This window comes from Equus przewalskii, chromosome 5 (genome assembly GCF_037783145.1).
Source record: "Equus przewalskii isolate Varuska chromosome 5, EquPr2, whole genome shotgun sequence".
In the NCBI taxonomy this organism is placed as follows: domain Eukaryota; kingdom Metazoa; phylum Chordata; class Mammalia; order Perissodactyla; family Equidae; genus Equus; species Equus przewalskii.
In genome coordinates this window covers 19,472,510-19,490,054 of record NC_091835.1, presented here as the reverse complement: position 1 = coordinate 19,490,054, position 17,545 = coordinate 19,472,510, and the positions used below count along the sequence as shown (strand labels likewise).

At 62.8% G+C, this 17,545-nt stretch overlaps 1 protein-coding gene across 2 annotated transcripts; it reads left to right on the top strand.

The window, feature by feature from the left end:
* The first annotated feature begins 2,778 nt into the window (after positions 1–2,778).
* On the top strand, positions 2,779–17,124 carry ECEL1 (endothelin converting enzyme like 1). Of its 2 annotated transcripts, none has more exons than XM_070618557.1 (18): positions 2,779–2,908; positions 3,846–4,734; positions 5,323–5,391; positions 5,498–5,608; positions 5,687–5,779; positions 5,970–6,094; positions 6,796–7,018; positions 7,521–7,619; positions 7,856–7,930; positions 8,139–8,242; positions 8,531–8,589; positions 8,663–8,714; positions 9,263–9,330; positions 9,531–9,655; positions 9,965–10,030; positions 10,424–10,519; positions 10,732–10,808; positions 15,991–17,124. In XM_070618557.1, exons 2-18 carry the CDS (start codon positions 3,952–3,954, stop codon positions 16,313–16,315), a joined length of 2,550 nt encoding a protein of 849 aa, XP_070474658.1. In that variant the 5' UTR covers positions 2,779–2,908; positions 3,846–3,951; the 3' UTR covers positions 16,316–17,124. The 2 variants fall into 2 exon arrangements, with proteins under 2 accessions (XP_070474658.1, XP_070474659.1); XM_070618558.1 differs by lacking the exon at positions 15,991–17,124 and adding an exon at positions 10,930–11,355.
* Positions 17,125–17,545: the final 421 nt, after the last annotated feature.

Below are 17,545 nucleotides of genomic sequence, written 5' to 3'. Positions count from 1 at the left end.
GGCTGGGGCGGAGGACACGAAGCTGGGTGGGGGGATGTTTTCCGGGGCACAGAAGACACCGCAGAACTGTTGGTGGAGGGAAGTGGGGGCTGGTTGGGCAGGGTGGAGGCTGGGGGGCATCTCCTAGAGCAGACGCAGGGCTAGGGGCTTCAGCAACTGTGGGGCTCCCAGGCGTGTGGGCTCGAGCAGTAGGCGGATGGGGGCCCAGTCTGTCCCCACACACGTGCAGGCCAGAGGGGTGCAGAAACACGTTGGATCATGGCCGGGCTCCAGGCTGGGCCAGGCCTGGCTTCAGGGTGGCAGCTCCACTTTGGAGCTAAACATTTAGACCTCACTTGGTGAAAGCTCAGTAGACGTGAATCATTAGTGTGAGGACGGCTGTCCCCAGCGAGTCAGGGCCGCTTTGCACTCCCTGCCAGGTCCCAGACCCAGTCTTGCCCCATCCGGCAGGGGTGGTCAGGGGAGAAGTCCCACCCCGCCTCCTCCCCCCCCCGCCCCCCCCTCCCCCCGCAAGCTGGGTGTCCAGCTGCCTCCCTCAGGCCTTGGCTGGGTTTGGCTGGGAGCTGCTGTGTCCTGTCATTCTCTTGGTCCTCATTCAGGGGGTCACCTTGACAACTGGGGGTGGAGTGGAGGTGCACTGGAACAGGGAGCCTCAAAAAGAGAGTGTGGGAGCTGGACTCCTCTCCTCTGTGTCTTCCACTCGCCTCCACTCAGCTTCCCTTTCTGAGAAGGGGCAGAAGAGCAAAGGAGGTGAGGCCTGAGCGCTCTTATTAGCGGGCTGTGGGGGGAGACAAGGACTCAGTGGTCACGGGTCCCACTCCAGTTACCTCCAGTGACTCTGGTTGCTGTGCTCAGGACTGGAGCCGGCCAGGGGCCTCCGGGGCCGGGCGTGGGCGATGAGGTGCTGTACAGAGCAGGTGAGGTGGAGGAGGCAGGCAGGCAGGCAGGCAGGCGGCCTGACCGGGCGTGGGGAGGCAGATGAACGGATCAATGGCTGCTGAGAGTCTGGGAGAGGGATGGCCAGGAGGGGGTCCGACAGCTGACCTGGGAGGAGGGAGGGATGGAGGAGCTGAAGGCCTGGGTCCCCCACCCCCCAGTGGCTGGAGCAGCAGGGCTCCCTGGGGAAGTGGGTTTGCCTTTGTGCCTTTCTGTCGGAAGAAAGTCAGCTCCCTGAGACAATATCCATTTTTATATTTCTTGGAAATTTCATGGCATTCATTTCAGGGAAAATAAAAGCTGTCATTGCTGGAGAAATGATACCAATCAGGGCCTGAAAAGGCTGGAAAATTATCCTCCTGGAGACAGAACATTGGGGGAAAAAATGCAGATTAAAAGCACAAAGAGCCACTTTGCCACCGCCCTGCCCTCCCCTCCCCCCCATGGAATCACCACGTTTTACATAATTCCACCTCTCCTCCGGAGAATTAATTGGACACAAGTAGAACGCATTGGGCAGAGGAGGACCCAGAGGTGGCCAGAGAGGGAGGCAGAGAGTATCTGGAGCAGCGGCTTACAGATGGACAGATGGACAGGCAGAAAGGGGGCTTAGGGGGCCACTCAGGACCAGGGGCCCAGTATCAGCCCAGGGGATGGGACAGGGCGATGGCTCCTTTGAGTCCCTTCCTTGCAGTGGTTTTTATCAGATGGGGCTCCATGGCAGTCTCGGACTGTCTCAAAGGTCCTGCCGGCTGGAAGCGCCAAGGCTGGGAGTGCTGGTGCTTTCTGGGGTCCCCTGCCGGGGACTCCAGAGCAGAGGGGGTGGGTAGGGCAGGGCAGAGAAAACAGAAACTCCAGAAACAGTAGCCTTCATCCAAGAAGTCCTGAGTTTCCCGTGCCCGACTTGTACCTGGGGGTACAGCTGTGACTCAGGCAGAAGTGGGTCCTGCCTCAGGGGCTGGGAGCGGTGGGAGGCAGGTCTCACACTTAGTACAAAAAGGTAGTGGGTAGAGAAATTCGGAGTCCCCTCTACCTAGTCTGTCCTCCCGCAGTCCACATCCGTGGGTCCAGAAGCCCAGGCCTGTCTGAGGACTGGGGCTGCCAGGCAGATGGAGCAGGCTCCCAGCCTGCCTATCTCCAGCAGGGGTGCTCTTTCATTGCCCTCCAGCCGTATTGTCCCTCTCCAGCCGGGGACTCCCTGAGCAGTGGGTGCTAAGGCCAGCCACGGTTTGGGGGAGGGGGGCAGTCTCCTCCCGAGGCCCCCTTCCCACAGCACCCTCCACCGCTCTCCCTCCACCAAAGGCTGGGTGAAGGTTGCATGGCCAACCAAACCCTCCGGGTGGGCATGGGCAGGGGCTAAAGGCGGGGACCAGGAACCCCCCGTTATTGAACCCCGCTCGCTCTGCGCCAGGAGCTTTGCCAGACAGATTCAGGCACTACTTCAGCGCACCCCGCAGCATTTCGGGGAGTCCTGCCTAGACAGTGCCCCAGGCCTGTGGGCTGGACTGCGACGGCCCACGCGCCTTCTTATCTCTAGCTAGAGCCCCTTTCCTGCTGGTAGGCAGGTAGGCGGCGGCTCGGAGAGGACCCCTTTCCGGGAGTGGCAGGCGCCCTCACCCTCCCTGGGACGCAGCTGGACCCGGAATCCTCAAGCCGCGAGGCTGTGCAAGACCCTCGGGAGCCCGTCCCCGCAGCCGCCGTCCCCTCCCCCGAGCTGCGACTGAGCTGACAGGTAGCCGGGATGCAGGCAGGAGGAAGGAGGGGACGCGGGGGGCGGGCGGAGGAGGGTGGAGCCGCCGGCTCGCCCCCTCCCTCGGGGCCGGCGGGCGGCGCGGCGCGGCGGCAGAGGCGGCGGCGGGCGCTCGGAGAGAGCGGCCGCCCGCCCCGCTCCGCTCCGCTCCGGCTCCGGCTCCGGCTCCGGCTCCGGCTCGACCCGCTCTGTTCCCGCTCTGCCCGGGCGCGCACCTGCCGGGTAAGTGGCACCGAGTCCGCTGCCACTGCAGCCACCATCGCAGCCACCTCCGCCGCCGCCGCCGCGCCGAGCCTCCAGGCTTTGTCTGCGTCCTCGGAGCTCCGGCCCGGGCTGCGGCTGCGACTCCCGCGCTCGGCTCTCCGGCTCCGCGGACTGCGCGGCGCGGCACCGGAGGCTCCGAGGCGCGCGGAGCCGGCTCGCTCCGCGCCGGGGGTGAAACTTCGCCCAAGTTTGGGTTCTGGGGAGAACCTGTTGAAGCCGGGAGTGGCCCAGGGCGGGGACGGCGAGGCGGGGGACAGAACCGGTTCCGGGTTCTCAGGGCCGTCGGGGGTTTCTCTCGGATCCTGGGCCGGACGGCGCGCGTCGCTGGGGAAAGGGGCTGGTGGGCATTCTCACCATTGAACAGCAGGAGATGGAGCTGCGGACATCCGCGAGGACAAAGTTTGGTTCTTTAGCCGCTTTCTGGAGCGTCTAGTTCCAGTGCGGGGAGCCGAAGGCAGCTTTGGGGTCCGCATAAGCGCGCCCCTGACCGCACCTCCTCTCTCGAGCTCTGCTTTCCCCCTCCCTCACCCAGCATTGGCTGTAGCAGGTCGCCGACAAGAAAGGCAAAGGGAAGAGAGACAGCCTTTCATTGAAGGCCTACTAAGTGCCAGGGCCCAGGCTCATGCTTCCCTGCTTTTCTATGAGGGGCCTCCCAAATCTTCGGCGGGCATATGTGTGCAGGGAGAGAGCAGGCAGGTTAAAGAACGCCACTGTGCGTGCAGGAGTGGTGGCTGCTCAGCCTTTCCGGAGGGAGGCCAGGCCCCAGGCAAGCTCGCTGTTGGGGACTCGGGGTGGCATCCAGTGTCTGGACCTAGGCCTGCGCCCCACCACGTCGTGCTTGTGAGCCCCGTCGGGGCCCAATGCTTCTCTGAGCCTGCGTCTACTCTTCCCGCAGCTGCGGCCCGGGGTGGGGGCCATGCGGAGGCCCGCGAGGAGGCGAGCGGCCCGGAGCATCCTGTAGCCGAGATCGCCAAGGGCGGCGTGGCGGTGCCAGCGGCACCATGGAGACCCCGTATTCGATGACGGCGCACTACGACGAGTTCCAGGAGGTCAAGTACGTGAGCAGGTGCGGCACAGGAGGCGCGCGCGGGGCCTCGCTGCCCCCCGGCTTCCCGCTGGGCGCGGGGCGCAGCGCCACCGGGGCCCGGACCGGGCTGCCGCGCTGGAACCGGCGGGAAGTGTGCCTGCTCTCTGGGCTGGTGTTCGCCGCTGGCCTCTGCGCCATCCTGGCCGCCATGCTGGCGCTCAAGTACCTGGGCCCGGGCGCGGCGGGCGGCGGCTGCTCCGAGGGCTGCCCAGAGCGCAAGGCCTTCGCGCGAGCCGCCCGCTTCCTAGCCGCCAACCTGGACGCCAGCATAGACCCGTGCCAGGACTTCTACTCTTTCGCGTGCGGTGGCTGGCTGCGGCGCCACGCCATCCCCGACGACAAGCTCACCTACGGCACCATCGCGGCCATCGGCGAGCAGAACGAAGAGCGCCTGCGGCGCCTGCTGGCGCGGCCCGGGGGTGGGCCGGGCGGCGCGGCCCAGCGCAAGGTGCGTGCCTTCTTCCGCTCGTGCCTCGACATGCGCGAGATCGAGCGGCTCGGCCCGCGGCCCATGCTCGAGGTCATCGAGGACTGCGGCGGCTGGGACCTGGGCGGCGGCGCCGAGCGCCCGGGGGCCGCAGCGCGCTGGGACCTCAACCGGCTGCTCTACAAGGCGCAGGGCGTGTACAGCGCGGCCGCGCTCTTCTCGCTCACGGTCAGCCTGGACGACAGGAACTCCTCGCGCTACGTCATCCGCGTGAGTGCGTACCCCACCAGGCACCCAGCTCGCGGCCGGGGACCCGGGGCGCCGTGGCCCGGCACGCACGGCCCCCGCGCCCGGACGACCGGTGCAGAAGGGGAGGGGAAAGGAGAGGAGGAGAGCGCGCATCGGCGGAGCGCGGGAGGAGGGCGCAAGTAATTTCCCTGGAGTAATTGCGGTGTTTAGCGGCGCCGCGGGAGTCGCAATTTCCCAGCCCTCTGGCAGGCCGGGAGAGCACGGAGGGAGGGCCGTGCCGATGGGGCTGTGGCGGGCTTGAAGGCCGGGAGCCCCAACTCTCAGTGCGGGCCCCGCGAGTGCCCCTCGCGGGTGAGAAACGTGAAGGCTTCCAGGAGGAAGGACCTGGGGGAGGGGAGTGCTGGGGTCCCCAGGCTAGGCTGGTCAGGGGTGGGGGCTTCCACCAGCTTCTCTGGAGAGAGGGAGGGGCTAGTGTCTTTGTGCTCCTGGGGCTTGTGACAATGGGTGTGTGGCATATCCTCTGTTTGGGCATTTGGGTGGGAATTCAGCCTGTTTTCAGGCACCTGGCATGTTGACCTCTGACCTCTGACCCCCCGTCTCTCTTCCCAGATTGACCAGGATGGGCTCACCCTGCCAGAGAGGACCCTGTACTTAGCTCAGGATGAGGAGAGTGAGAAGGTGTGGGGGATTGGATTGGGGTTGCAGGGAAGGCCTGGGGCTCTGGGAGGGCTAGACCAGGGCCTGGCACGGACCCCCACCCTTGACGTGCCCCCTCCTGGTGCAGATCCTGGCAGCATACCGGGTGTTCATGGAGCGCCTGCTCAGCCTGTTGGGTGCCGACGCCGTGGAGCAGAAGGCCCAGGAGATCCTGCAACTGGAGCAGCGGTTGGCCAACGTGAGAAGGGAGACTGCTGTGGGCTGGGGGGAGGGGACCATCCGGCAGGGCTGGGTCGACTCTGATCTCCACCCCTAGATCACAGTGTCAGAGTATGACGACCTCCGCCGAGACGTCAGCTCCATGTACAACAAGGTGACACTTGGGCAACTGCAGAAGATCACCCCCCATGTGAGTGCTCCCCGCCCTGGGGGGGGAGGCGCGGGTCCTGGGACTCCTGGAGGGGTCCCTCCCCAGGGAAGGGACAGGCCTTCCTTGGCCATGGACTCCCATGTCCTCTTATTGCCTCTCCCTGACCCCTCCCTGTCTTCTGCGGTTCCTGCCACACCCAGCCCCACTGACCCCATCCATGTCCCCACAGCTGCGGTGGAAGTGGCTGCTGGACCAGATCTTCCAGGAGAACTTCTCGGAGGACGAGGAGGTGGTGCTGCTAGCCACGGACTACATGCAGCAGGTGTCCCAGCTCATCCGCTCCACACCCCGCAGGTACAGGTGCCAGTCAGCCAGCCCCTGCCCACCTGCCCCTCCAAGCCCCTCCTCTGCACCCCAGACCTGTCTGCTTGGTGAGCTGTGCATTCCCACTTGCACCTCTGTCCAGTAGCCACACTGGGGAGGCAAGCGAGGAGCACTGGGATAGGAGTTCAGATCCCTAGGCTCAGACATGGCTCTCCCACCTGTTCTGTGGGACCCTGGGCAGGGCTGTGAGCTTCCTGAGCTGCAGTCCCCTCATCTGGGGATGGTGAGACTTCAATGAGTCTGGACGTCAGAAAGGGGAAGTGTGGCTGCAACTCTGCTGCCCCAGGCCACTTCCGGGAGCGCCTCCCTGGTCTCTGCACACCTTGGGGAGGAGCAGGGGCCTCTCAAGGCTGCCCTTGAGGCAGACAGTCACCCCAAGTGTCCATTCTCCCACCTCATAGTAAGTCAGAAAATGATGCTGGCCCAGGACTCGTCCACATCGGGCACTTTGCTCAGCGGCTGGAGGGGTGTCCTGCTGAGTGTGGACCCCGCCCTTTTTCCTGACTGGGGCTCCGACCACTCCAGGTTCTGCCTGCGAGTACCTGGAATGACCCTCACCCCTGTGCGGGTGCTAGGGCCGGCCCCAGGCTCGGGGTGTGGGGTGGGGTGGGGTGGTGCCCTCGGGTGGCTCGTGTCTGTCTGGACACCTTGCTGCTTCACCTGGCCCTCAGGATCCTGCACAACTACCTGGTGTGGCGCGTGGTGGTGGTCTTGAGCGAGCACCTGTCACCACCGTTCCGAGAGGCACTGCATGAGCTGGCACGCGAGGTGGAGGGCAGCGACAAGCCCCAGGAGCTGGCCCGTGTCTGCCTGGGCCAGGCCAACCGCCACTTTGGCATGGCACTTGGTGCCCTCTTTGTACATGAGCACTTCTCAGCCGCCAGCAAGGCCAAGGTCAGGCTGTCCTGGGCCTGGAGGTGGGGGTGAGGGTGCTGGGCTGGGCATGGAGTCCTCACACGGCCGTGGTCTGAGGGTGGGGAGCCCCACACATCCCCCTCCATCCAGGACACCAGGCTTAGCTTAGGGCCCAGCCCTTTTTGAGGCTCCAGGCTGCTTCTCGCTAGGCCTCCTCCCCCAGGAGGCCCACCTGGTCTGTCAGCAGCAGGAGGCCCTCCCCATCAGTCCTGCCCACCTTTTCTGCTATGCTCAGTAGGCGTGGCCGTAGGAACGTATGGGATCGTTCCTGGCGCGGTTTGCCCTTCCAGACTGCGAGCTTTGTGTCGGGGGTGCAGGGCCTGGATCCCCACCTCCAAGGTCTGCCCTTGGCGCTCAGTACCAAGCCCTGGGCTTAGGAAGTGCTGCTGAATGATTAGGGGTACCCCTCATGCCAGGTGCTGGGGGCCCAGAGCTAAGGCCTCATGGGCTGACCCTTGATCCCTGACCCCTGACCCGGCAGGTGCAGCAGCTGGTGGAAGACATCAAGTACATCTTGGGCCAGCGCCTGGAGGAGCTGGACTGGATGGATGCTGAGACCAAGGCGGCCGCTCGGGCCAAGGTGAAGTGGGACCCTATTCCATTGACTGGTTCCACAAACACTTATTGAGTTCTTACTGTATGCCAGGCACCGGGGATAACAAGAGACAAAGATGCCTCTTGTGGAGTTGGCATCACCCGGCCTGCGCTCCCCCGTCCTTGAACCCCACCCCTAGGCTGGCCTGAAGCTTTCTCCCTCGGGGGTTGAGGGGCTGTCTCCTGAGGCCCTGGCCACTCTGGCTGCCCTCTGGCCTGCAGCTCCAGTACATGATGGTGATGGTGGGCTACCCAGACTTCCTGCTAAAACCGGAGGCCGTGGACAAGGAGTATGAGGTGGGTCTGCCCCTGGCCCTGCCCTGCCCAGCCTGACCAGCCCAGCTTCTCCAGGCCCCTGACCACAACCTGGAGGGAGGCCCACCACCCCCGCAGAGAAGGAGCCACAGCCCTCAGCTGATGGACCCTAGGAGGGCATGGGACCTGCATGGTGCTGGTCTGGCCCTGCCCCTGGCCTGCTGCTGAGCGCTGCCCATCCTCTGTGCAGTTTGAGGTCCATGAGAAGACCTATTTCAAGAACATCTTGAACAGCATCCGCTTTAGCATCCAGCTGTCAGTCAAGAAGATCCGGCAGGAGGTGGACAAGTCCACGTGGGTGCCTGGCCCAGAGTTGGGGGTCCGGGGGGGGCCGTGGGGAGAGGGCTTCTTACCAAGGCCGGGTAGGGCAAACCGCCTCACAGCCATCCTGATGTTGGGGGCACAGGACCTGCATAGATCATTGGTGGGGGCCATCAGGGTGGGGGCTCAGCCTGGAGGAGGCCCAGGACATGGCTGTAGGCTGGGCCACCAAGGCAGCCTTCAAGGAGGAGGAGGCCAGGAGGTGGGAGTAGTGGAGGAGGGAGTGTGGGCCCCCCAGCTGACCCCAGCCTTCCTCCACAGATGGCTGCTCCCACCACAGGCGCTCAATGCTTACTATCTACCCAACAAGAACCAGATGGGTAATGGGGTGTGTCCCAACAGGGGGCGGGGCCTGGAGGTGGGCGGGTCTTTGCTGACCACGCCCCTCCATAGTATTCCCGGCGGGTATCCTGCAGCCCACGCTGTATGACCCTGACTTTCCGCAGTGAGTACCCCACCTGGTGTGAGCCAGAGCCACAGCCCGGCCTTGTGGGCGGGGTGCGTGGGGGCTGCTCATGCCACTCCAACCCGGATGGGCCTGGGGGTCACGACAGCTGCAGACCCTGGGTCCCCATAGTTTCACTTCGTGCTCAGTTATTTAGAAAAATGTGTAGGTTATTTCCCCCTTTCTTTTAAATGTCCTGAGTCCCCCCTTACCTGGTTTGAGGCTTTAGGTGTTTCAAAAGTGGAGTGACCGTAGTGATGAGGAAAAAGGCCAAATCCCATGTGGAGTGCCTCAGTTTCCCTCCTGTCTCCCCCCTATCCCAGCTCTGTTAGATGTTATTTCTTAAAAGGCAGCTGCACAGGAATCCTTGGCCCCTCTTGCCTATCCCTCAAGGAAGCTGAGGCGCCTGTGCCCAGGACGGTGCAGACATGACTGTGGCCTCCCTAGGCCACCTCGTGGCCTGGCCGCGGCCTCCCGGGGCCTGGGCAGCAGCACGGGGCTCTCAGGGCAGGTGAGGCTGCGGCCTGACGCTGCTGCCATGGGCCCAGGTCTCTCAACTATGGGGGCATTGGCACCATCATCGGGCACGAGCTGACCCATGGCTACGATGACTGGGGTGAGGCCTGTGGGTGGCTTGGGGGGGTGGCGGGGCAGGGGGAGGACAGGCAGTGAGGGGCAGGGTGGTGATGGGCTGATTGAGGCCCCAGGGTCCCTCCGTCCCCATAGGCTGGTGCGTGCATGGGGGAGGGACTTGGTGCCCAGCCTGGGCTCTGGGGGTGAGAGTCGCTCTCAGCCAGCCCTGCCCACTGCCCACAGGGGGCCAGTATGACCGTTCGGGCAACCTGCTGCACTGGTGGACAGAGGCCTCCTACAGCCGCTTCCTGCGCAAGGCTGAGTGCATCGTCCACCTCTACGACAACTTCACTGTCTACAACCAGCGGGTGAGTCCCCTCGCTGTCCCTCCTGCCCCTCAGGCTGACCGGGCGCGGACTAGGAGCATGCATGCCCACGTGCGTGTGCACGCGCCCAAACAAACCCGGTGCCCAGGTCCCTGCACACACGCCCAGGGTCTGTGTGCACACTCACTCAGGGTATGAATGAGTTCGCACAGACTCACACAGCACATGAGGCACAAAGGGGTTGGGCCCAAATCCTCTGGGAAAGGAAAAGAGAGGGTGAGTGGGGGTGGGGCAGGGGCCCAGGGTGGCAAGGCCTGAGGGAGGCCAGCGGGCCTCTTCCCTTCTTGGCAGGTGAATGGGAAGCACACACTTGGAGAGAACATCGCGGACATGGGTGGCCTCAAGCTGGCCTACTATGTGAGCTGCTGCTGCCTGGCCTCCATCCCTGTGGGAGGAGGGGTGGAGGCTGATGAGGACTCCCCTAGAGACAGAAGCTCCCCTCCCTCCCCAGCCTACTGAGCTCTGGCCTGGGGCGGGGGCCTGTGCTGGACACAGGGTCCATTGGAAGAGGAGGGACTCCCAGGCCCCGCCTTCAGGGAAAGTAAGAAGGGCTGCCTGGAGGGGTTGGCCCCTGCCAAAGGTTAGCCTTCCCAGGAGGGAGCACAGTGCAGGGAAGGTGGAAGGCAGGGAGCCTGGGGCTCAGCATGGTGGGTGGTGTGCAGAGCTGGGGCCAGTGAGGGGCTGCCTGGGTGGAGGGTGGGTCAGGTCACCCCACCGGGGGCACTGCAGCTCCACGCTCTGCGTCCCCAGGCCTATCAGAAGTGGGTGCGGGAGCATGGCCCGGAGCACCCGCTGCACCGGCTCAAGTACACACACAACCAGCTCTTCTTCATTGCCTTTGCCCAGGTGGGCCAGGTGGGGGCCGCGTGGGGGGTCGGGGGTGAGGACACAGCTTCCAGCCAGTCTCCCATCAGCCACCCCTCAGAGGGAATGGCCTTGTGGGCTCTGATGGGGGAAATGGCTTAGTGTGGGGTGGGGGGGGGGGGTGTTGCAGGGCTTGGCCAGTGGACGCCTGGCCTCATATCCCCCTCTCCTCCCTGCCTCCTGTCGGGGCCCAGAACTGGTGCATCAAGCGGCGGTCGCAGTCCATCTACCTGCAGGTGCTGACCGACAAGCATGCACCTGAGCACTACAGGTACGCCTGGGCCTCGTCGCCCCCTTGTGGCTGCGGTGGGAGCAGGCAGGGCTGGGAAGGGACAGCTGGGGTGCAGTGGCCGCTGGAACCCACGCTGTGTGGGTTTCTCCCTTGACCCCAGGGTGCTGGGCAGCGTGTCCCAATTCGAGGAGTTCGGCCGGGCCTTCCATTGCCCCAAGGACTCGCCCATGAACCCTGCCCACAAGTGCTCTGTGTGGTGAGCCTGGCCGTCTGCCCCCACGCCCCCGCTGCCCTGCACGAATGGCCTCCCCCCGGCTGCCGGGGCAGGCATGGACCCGGCGCTGGCCCCGCTCTGGGCACCACTGGCCTTCCCAGCCCCTCCAGGACCTGGCCCCCTGCTGTCCCTCACTTCAGGAGGGGCCCAGAGCAGGGATGAAGTTGGGCTCCAGGAGCGCATGAAGGAGAGATGCTGGGGTCCCCAGACTTGGCTTGAGGGAGCCAGACCCCCAGCCAGGCTGGACTGTGCAGTCCCCACCTTTGCTGTGTTCTTGCTGCTGAGTCTGGTCAATAAAGCTGCTGTACTGTCGCCTCAGCCTATTCAGGGGCCCCCAGAGCAGGCAGGGCTGGAAAGAAGCCTCTGGGGGAGGCTCAGGCCCTTAGCACAACCAGGACCCTAGAGAAGACCTTCTTGTCCCCTTCTGGTAGCCTTGGCTGGGCCTCCTCTGTCCCGCCTCCCCGAGGGGGTCTCTTCTGTCTTTTCTACCAACCACCCCTTCCCCCATCCCCCCAAGTCCTTCCCAGTCCTGCCCAATCCTGTCATTATTCTCAGAGAACGTCTGTCCCCCTCCCAGCCTTGAGTGACATTTAAAAAGTCCCTGTCATCTGAGCCTCGGGCACACCAACCTCAGGGAGTGAGAGAAAATGCACCTGCCACAGCCGATTGAGCCAGAGCGGAGGGTGGGCCATGGCGTGCCCCCGGGAGGGCTCTCTGGAGAAGAGGCAGGAACAGAGAAGGACCCCACAGAGCAGCTGAGTCCCCTGAGGGCAGGGGCTCTTCACTGGGGGGAACTGCAGGGCCCTCGGTCGTCTCTTGGGGGCATGGAGCCCTGCTCGGAGCTGCCTGTCAAGGCTCCCCGTGGAGGCGCTGAGTTTGTGGACCTGCCTGGCTTTCCTTTCAAGCCCCTTTTCCCCTGGGCTGGGCACATACATACCAAGTCCCTGGAGCTGCTGGGGCAAAAAGACCATCCTTGACCTGCCATCCACCTGGTGGGGGGACCTGGTGTCCAGGACCCTCTAGACCCCACACCCCACCATGTCCCTCTGGTCCTGGCTGGAATCGGACTCCCAGACCCAGCCCTCTTGCCCAGTTCCCCAAGTCTCCCATCTCCACCCAAGACTGACCCTCCTCCTTGGGGAGGCCATGGGGTTCGGGGGGCCTGTGGGGTGAGCTTCCAGCAGGCCGATGGGGTCACTTCTGTTCTACTGCGGGAAGTACAGTGAAGCCCGGACGCTCCTGGTGCCAAGCACTCCCCCTCAGTCTGTGCCCAGCTGAGGGGGCCGGTGGGGATTGGGCATGTGGGGGAAGGTGGGCCGAGGGGCCCTGGGAGAGGACACGAGGTTCCTGGCCTGGAGGGTGATCGGGAGCCAGAGGCCAGGAAGCTCAGTGTGCCTTGGCTGGCTGGGGGCCTGATGGCCAGCATGTGCCCCAGTGGGGAAGCACCCACCTTGCTGGCAGGGTTTGCCCCACGGGATGGGAGACCACCAGAGACCCCTCAGCCGGACAGGTCCCTGCTGGGCTCACAGCAGCCATGTCACTGCTCCTTAGGGTTGTGGGGCTTCTCATGATCCTTGGGGAAAACTGAGGGAGACCAATGGGTTAGAGGGAGGCAAGCAAAGGGGAGCATCCAGAGGATGGAGTCCTGGTGCTGAGACAGGGCCCGCAAAGCTCAGCCATGGCCTCGGACCAGAGCCACAGGGTGGCCCAGCAGGGCACAGCAGTGACATTGTGTGTCACCCACTGGTTCCCAAACTGCTTTTCCAGACAGGCCCCGACAGCATCCTCACTGCAGCCCAGTGAGGTGGACGTAGTGACAGGGACAGCCCCTTTAACAGATGGGGAAACGGGTCATATGCCCTGCCCAAGGTCACACTGCTGGTGTCAGCTGATGGGCACGTCTTGACTGCTGAGTCCTCTCCAGCTCCAGGGGTCCATGCTACCCTCAGGTCAGCTCTCAGCGAGCTCTGTTAGGAAGCCATGCACACGGCCTAAACGCCGGCCCTTTCCTTGTCTGGGGGGCCCTGTGCTGGCAGTCGCCCTGGGGGTGAGCTGACTGTGATTGTGCTGAGGTGGAGCAGGGTACAGACTCAGCACAGTTGCCCGCTTGGCCTCAGTTTCCCTTGTGTTAAGAGAGGGGCGTGAGCATGGTGGTGAAGGCCCTTCCTGCGGTGGGGATGCAGCGATCCCGGAAACACCCCCTGGGGATGCAGCGATTCCAGAAGCTGCCGTGGAGCAGGTTGTTGTGGGTCTAGCTCCATCCATCCCCTGAGGGCCGGCTCCACCACACAGCAGGCATTCTTTGCCACAGCTCATTGGGATGACAGAAAGCAATCTTCAGATAAGCAGTTAATAGCAGGGAACTAAAGAGCTCGGATGGTTTACAGCTACACTTAAGCTTCCAGGCATCCACCTGTGTGCCCACGGGCAGAGGCCTCACAGTTCCCTGCCTCTGCAAGGGCCCTGGTTCTGCCATCCACAGCTTTGAGGCCCAGCCTTGAGTCCAGAGGTCACTGCTGGGTGACCTTGGAAAGTGATTAACCCTCTCTGGGCCTCAGGAGCATCATTGGCAGACCCTGGGGTGGGGCATGTGAGAGGTGTATCCCCCTGGGGTGGATCCGTGTGAGCAACTCTGCCCTCAGCCTGCAGGACCGCACAGTGGCTGCCTGAGCAGTGTGAGCCCAACGCTGAGTCCTCAGGGCCCAGGATGCCAGCAGGGGGCAGTGGGATGTGGGGGAGGGGACCTGTGGGGACCAGCTCTGTACAGATTCGGGAAGGATTTGAAGCCAGCTGGACAGGTGGGCTTGTGACCAAGCTTCCCTGCCTAGGGTCTCAGAGGGGACATTGGTCTTGGTGGCCCTGGGATTTCTGGGACCCCCAGGAAGGGACACGGGGCATCTGGTGCCACTGAGCAGCCCCAAGCCCCAGGCCTTTCTAACCAGTTCAGTGGACCCAGATTCGAGTTTCTGCCACCCATGGAGTGGCTTCTATGCTGACCAGATGCCCAGCACCCCGGGCCCAAGCGCCCCAGCTTGTGAGGTGTCCTGGATACAACATTTCTAAATGGCTTGAGCGCCCATTCCACAGATGTTGGGGAGCCCAGGGTCCTCCATATGCAAATACCTCTGGGGGTGGGTTCTCAGGGGCCTGGGTTTCTCCTCCAGCCCCCTTGGGTGGGCTGGCCCTTTCCTACCCCATGCTCCCCGTGCTGGGCAGCACCCCGATTCCTTCCCACCACAGAGGCCACTTACACAAGACTGGGGGACTCAGAGACTTTGCTGGAGGTTTGAGGGTGCCAGAGGGGCATGTCCCGTCCAGCTGCTTGTGCCCCTTCCCTGCCACCTTCTCTCTTTCCTCCCCCTGCTGGGCTCCTCACCTCTCCCCAGCACTGGCTTGAGAAACCCGCTTTCCCTCGATTTATTTAAAAGAGGAATTTCCCCTTCCCCCTGCTGGATCTAGCCTTTCCAGAGGCCGAGCACGTGTGTCCCCCGAGGCTGTACCCCGGGGCCACCTGCAGCAGGACTGGGCAGCCGGCAGAGCCTGAGAGTCCAGCCTCCCTTCCCCGTCCCCAGGGCCTCTGGAGGAGCCAGGCTGCGAGGAGCTACTGGTTTTTGCAGGTGGAATCTCGCCATCTCCTGCCCCAGAAGCAGAAGGGGCCACGGTTGTTGAAATGGCGTTTTCCCCTGCCTGCTCCCCTTGCGAGGGGCCACAGGACACTTCCATCACCACCCTAGCCGCTGGAGGTTTGAGGGGGCTTCTGGAGCAACCGAGACCCTTTAGGCTTTGAAACCAGGCAGCCCTTCTGGACTAGTCACACAGCAGTTGACAGGCCAGCTGGTTCTTGGGAGCATTTTATAGCACGGTGCAGGCCGCCCAGCACGCTATTTACAATTCCTTCCTGGGCTTACTGGAGTTTCAGAGCAACGCGCAGGAAGCTCAACCCGCTCCCCCAAAGGAGTCCGTGGTCTGCATCCTTGCTTTTCACTGAGGGGACCGGCTTGGGAGGGCACATCGCTGAGCAGGACACGGCAGGCGAGTCCTCCACACCATGTCTCTGAGAGCGGCTGTCCTCTGCAGCCTGGATAAGTGCCAGGGCGGGGACTCCCACGTTCTCCCTTCTGGAAAGCTAGTTGTGGCCTGGCATTTCCTGCGGAGTCCTTACACTGAGCTGGACTCACTGCTGGCATCCTGGTGGGGGCCCTGTCCACTGCCCCCTCTTCCTGTGGTCTGGGGCTGACCGCAGGCTCTCATCCCGGTGGACGTTTTCACCTTCCTGACTGATCACCAGCCTTTGTCCCAATAGCATGTCGTTCAGGGGACATGTCGTGGCTCACTTTGGGGCCTCCTTCTCGTCAGCCTGGGTGGGGTTCTCACCGTTGCTTGTTCACAGCCCGCCCCACAGGTTCCACTGGCCATGGTCCCCCTTCTGCTGAAGGGGTGTGGCCGGCTCAGTTCACCTCTGTGTGCGCTGCTGTAGCAGACATAACGGGACCCCATGTATCCCCCGGCTGCCTCCTCCTCCCTGCCCTCCCTACCACCTCCTGCAGGGCTGGAGGTGCCCAGAGGGCTGCACCGGCACACCGTCCACCCCTGGATCCAGGTCCCTTTGAGCGAGCCCCGGGAGCCGGGCCGGTGTCCAGCATGAGCTCATCAGGTTGGAGGGGATGAGGCGGCGCCTGGCTCCCCCGACCTCAGCTGCTGCCCAGCATCCAGGGGCCTCTGGCAGCAGCTCAGGTTGATTCACTGGGTGGCAGGCAGCTCAGATCCCCAAGCCTCTGTCACAGGGTGCTGTTAAACCCCATCTCTCCTTGTCTATACTTTGCATTAAACAAACAAACAAAAAAAAACAAGAACCCTCCCACCTTCCTGCAGGACCAAACTGTTGCAGGGTCTGCTGCTGGGGACGTGGGTGGAGAGGTCTGAACGGGGCTATTTCCTCTCACCTAGGAGCCCGGCCATGGTGACTAATAATGAGGAACTTGCAAATCTGCTGAGCAAAGAAAGGGCCAGAACAGGACACCAGGATCTGGAAAACTCCCCATTGAGGGCAGATGCTGCCCTCTCGGTCGGGGGAACAGGGGGTGGCTGTTTCCTCCCTGAGGGGCGGCTCAGGAGACACAGCACTGGTTCCCGGGCCCTGAGCCAAGCGCATCGGTGCAGACGGGGCGTCCCCAGTGGCAAGGTGACATGTAAGGGGAGCTGGGGCTGCTTGTTGTCGGGCTGCGGCTGCGTGCCCGGGGAGCACACACTGAAGCTCTGTTTAGTGCGGTAAGCAGGCCCTGGGCCCCTCATCAGGGGGTGCAATTTACAACCCTGCCCAGCTTCCCACAGGCTTCTGGAAGCTCCACCCACTGGGAGGCAGGGATGTGGGGAGGCATTGTCACACAGAGGCTGACCAGGTGGGGAGAGCTGTTTCTGGAACCAGGGGGGCTGATGGCATCAGACGGTAACGTCAGCCCCGAGGTCAGGACGAGGACACGCCTGGCATCTTGTGGTCCCCAGAGGCCGCTGCCTGTTTTTACCCATCATGATGCTCCCTGTGTCAGCCTCCTGAGCCTGCCGGGCTTGGTGCAGGGACGCTCGCTCCAGGGGCTCCATGAGCAGGGGGCTCTGGGTCTGGCTGGGACTGGACCTGGGGCGCCCTCCAGGGGCAGGCAGGGGCACTATAAGAGGAGAACCACCACTGTTTCTATTTAAAATCTAGCTCCATGCTGCTGCCTTCACCCCCTCAGCTGGCACCCACCCACCTAGGGGAGGAGAATGTGGTACTCCAGGCAAGGGGTTGACGCAGCGCCCTCCCGGGTCACCCACTTCCGGTGGATTGTGACGTGTTAGAGCTTAGTGTGTCTGGCTAAGGGGATTCACAGATTATAGGATCTAGTTTTAAACAAAGTAATTCTCCAAAAGGATCAAGTGGCTTACAAAAGATTCCTGTAAAGAAACTGCAAATAATACCAATAATCCACACCCAGGTGAGGAACCACTGAAGTGGCAGCTCTGACACTCAGTCCTGATCTGTGCTCGTTGTCACCCATGGGACAGACCTGACAAGAAGTTAGTCTCAAATATAAAAAAACAAAACTAATCTGCGTGAAGTACTCCCACCCCATCAGTCAGTAATAACAGGAAATCCTACATGGTTAACAAGGCATTTAAAACCTAAGCTTTCAGAACAGGAAGACAAACCCTGCCATTTTTTCCCGGCGATGCTTAAGTTATGCGCTGTTCATTCATGTACCTTCTGATATTTCCCTAAGCAACAATAAATATTTGGAAAGCTCTCTTAAAGTTTCTCCCATGATTGCATAAGAGAAACACACCTACCACCAGGCAAACACTTCTTCTTTCTGCTGCAGTAAAAATGGCAGAAACAATGAACAGAATCATCTGTCGACAAACCGAGAGGCATTTCTTTGTCAGCAAATACTGTTGGGAGACGTAGAGAAAGCAGCGCCGTGGACTGGAAGGAAGTGTTGGAGCGAGTGCCCAGTGGGGGAGGTTT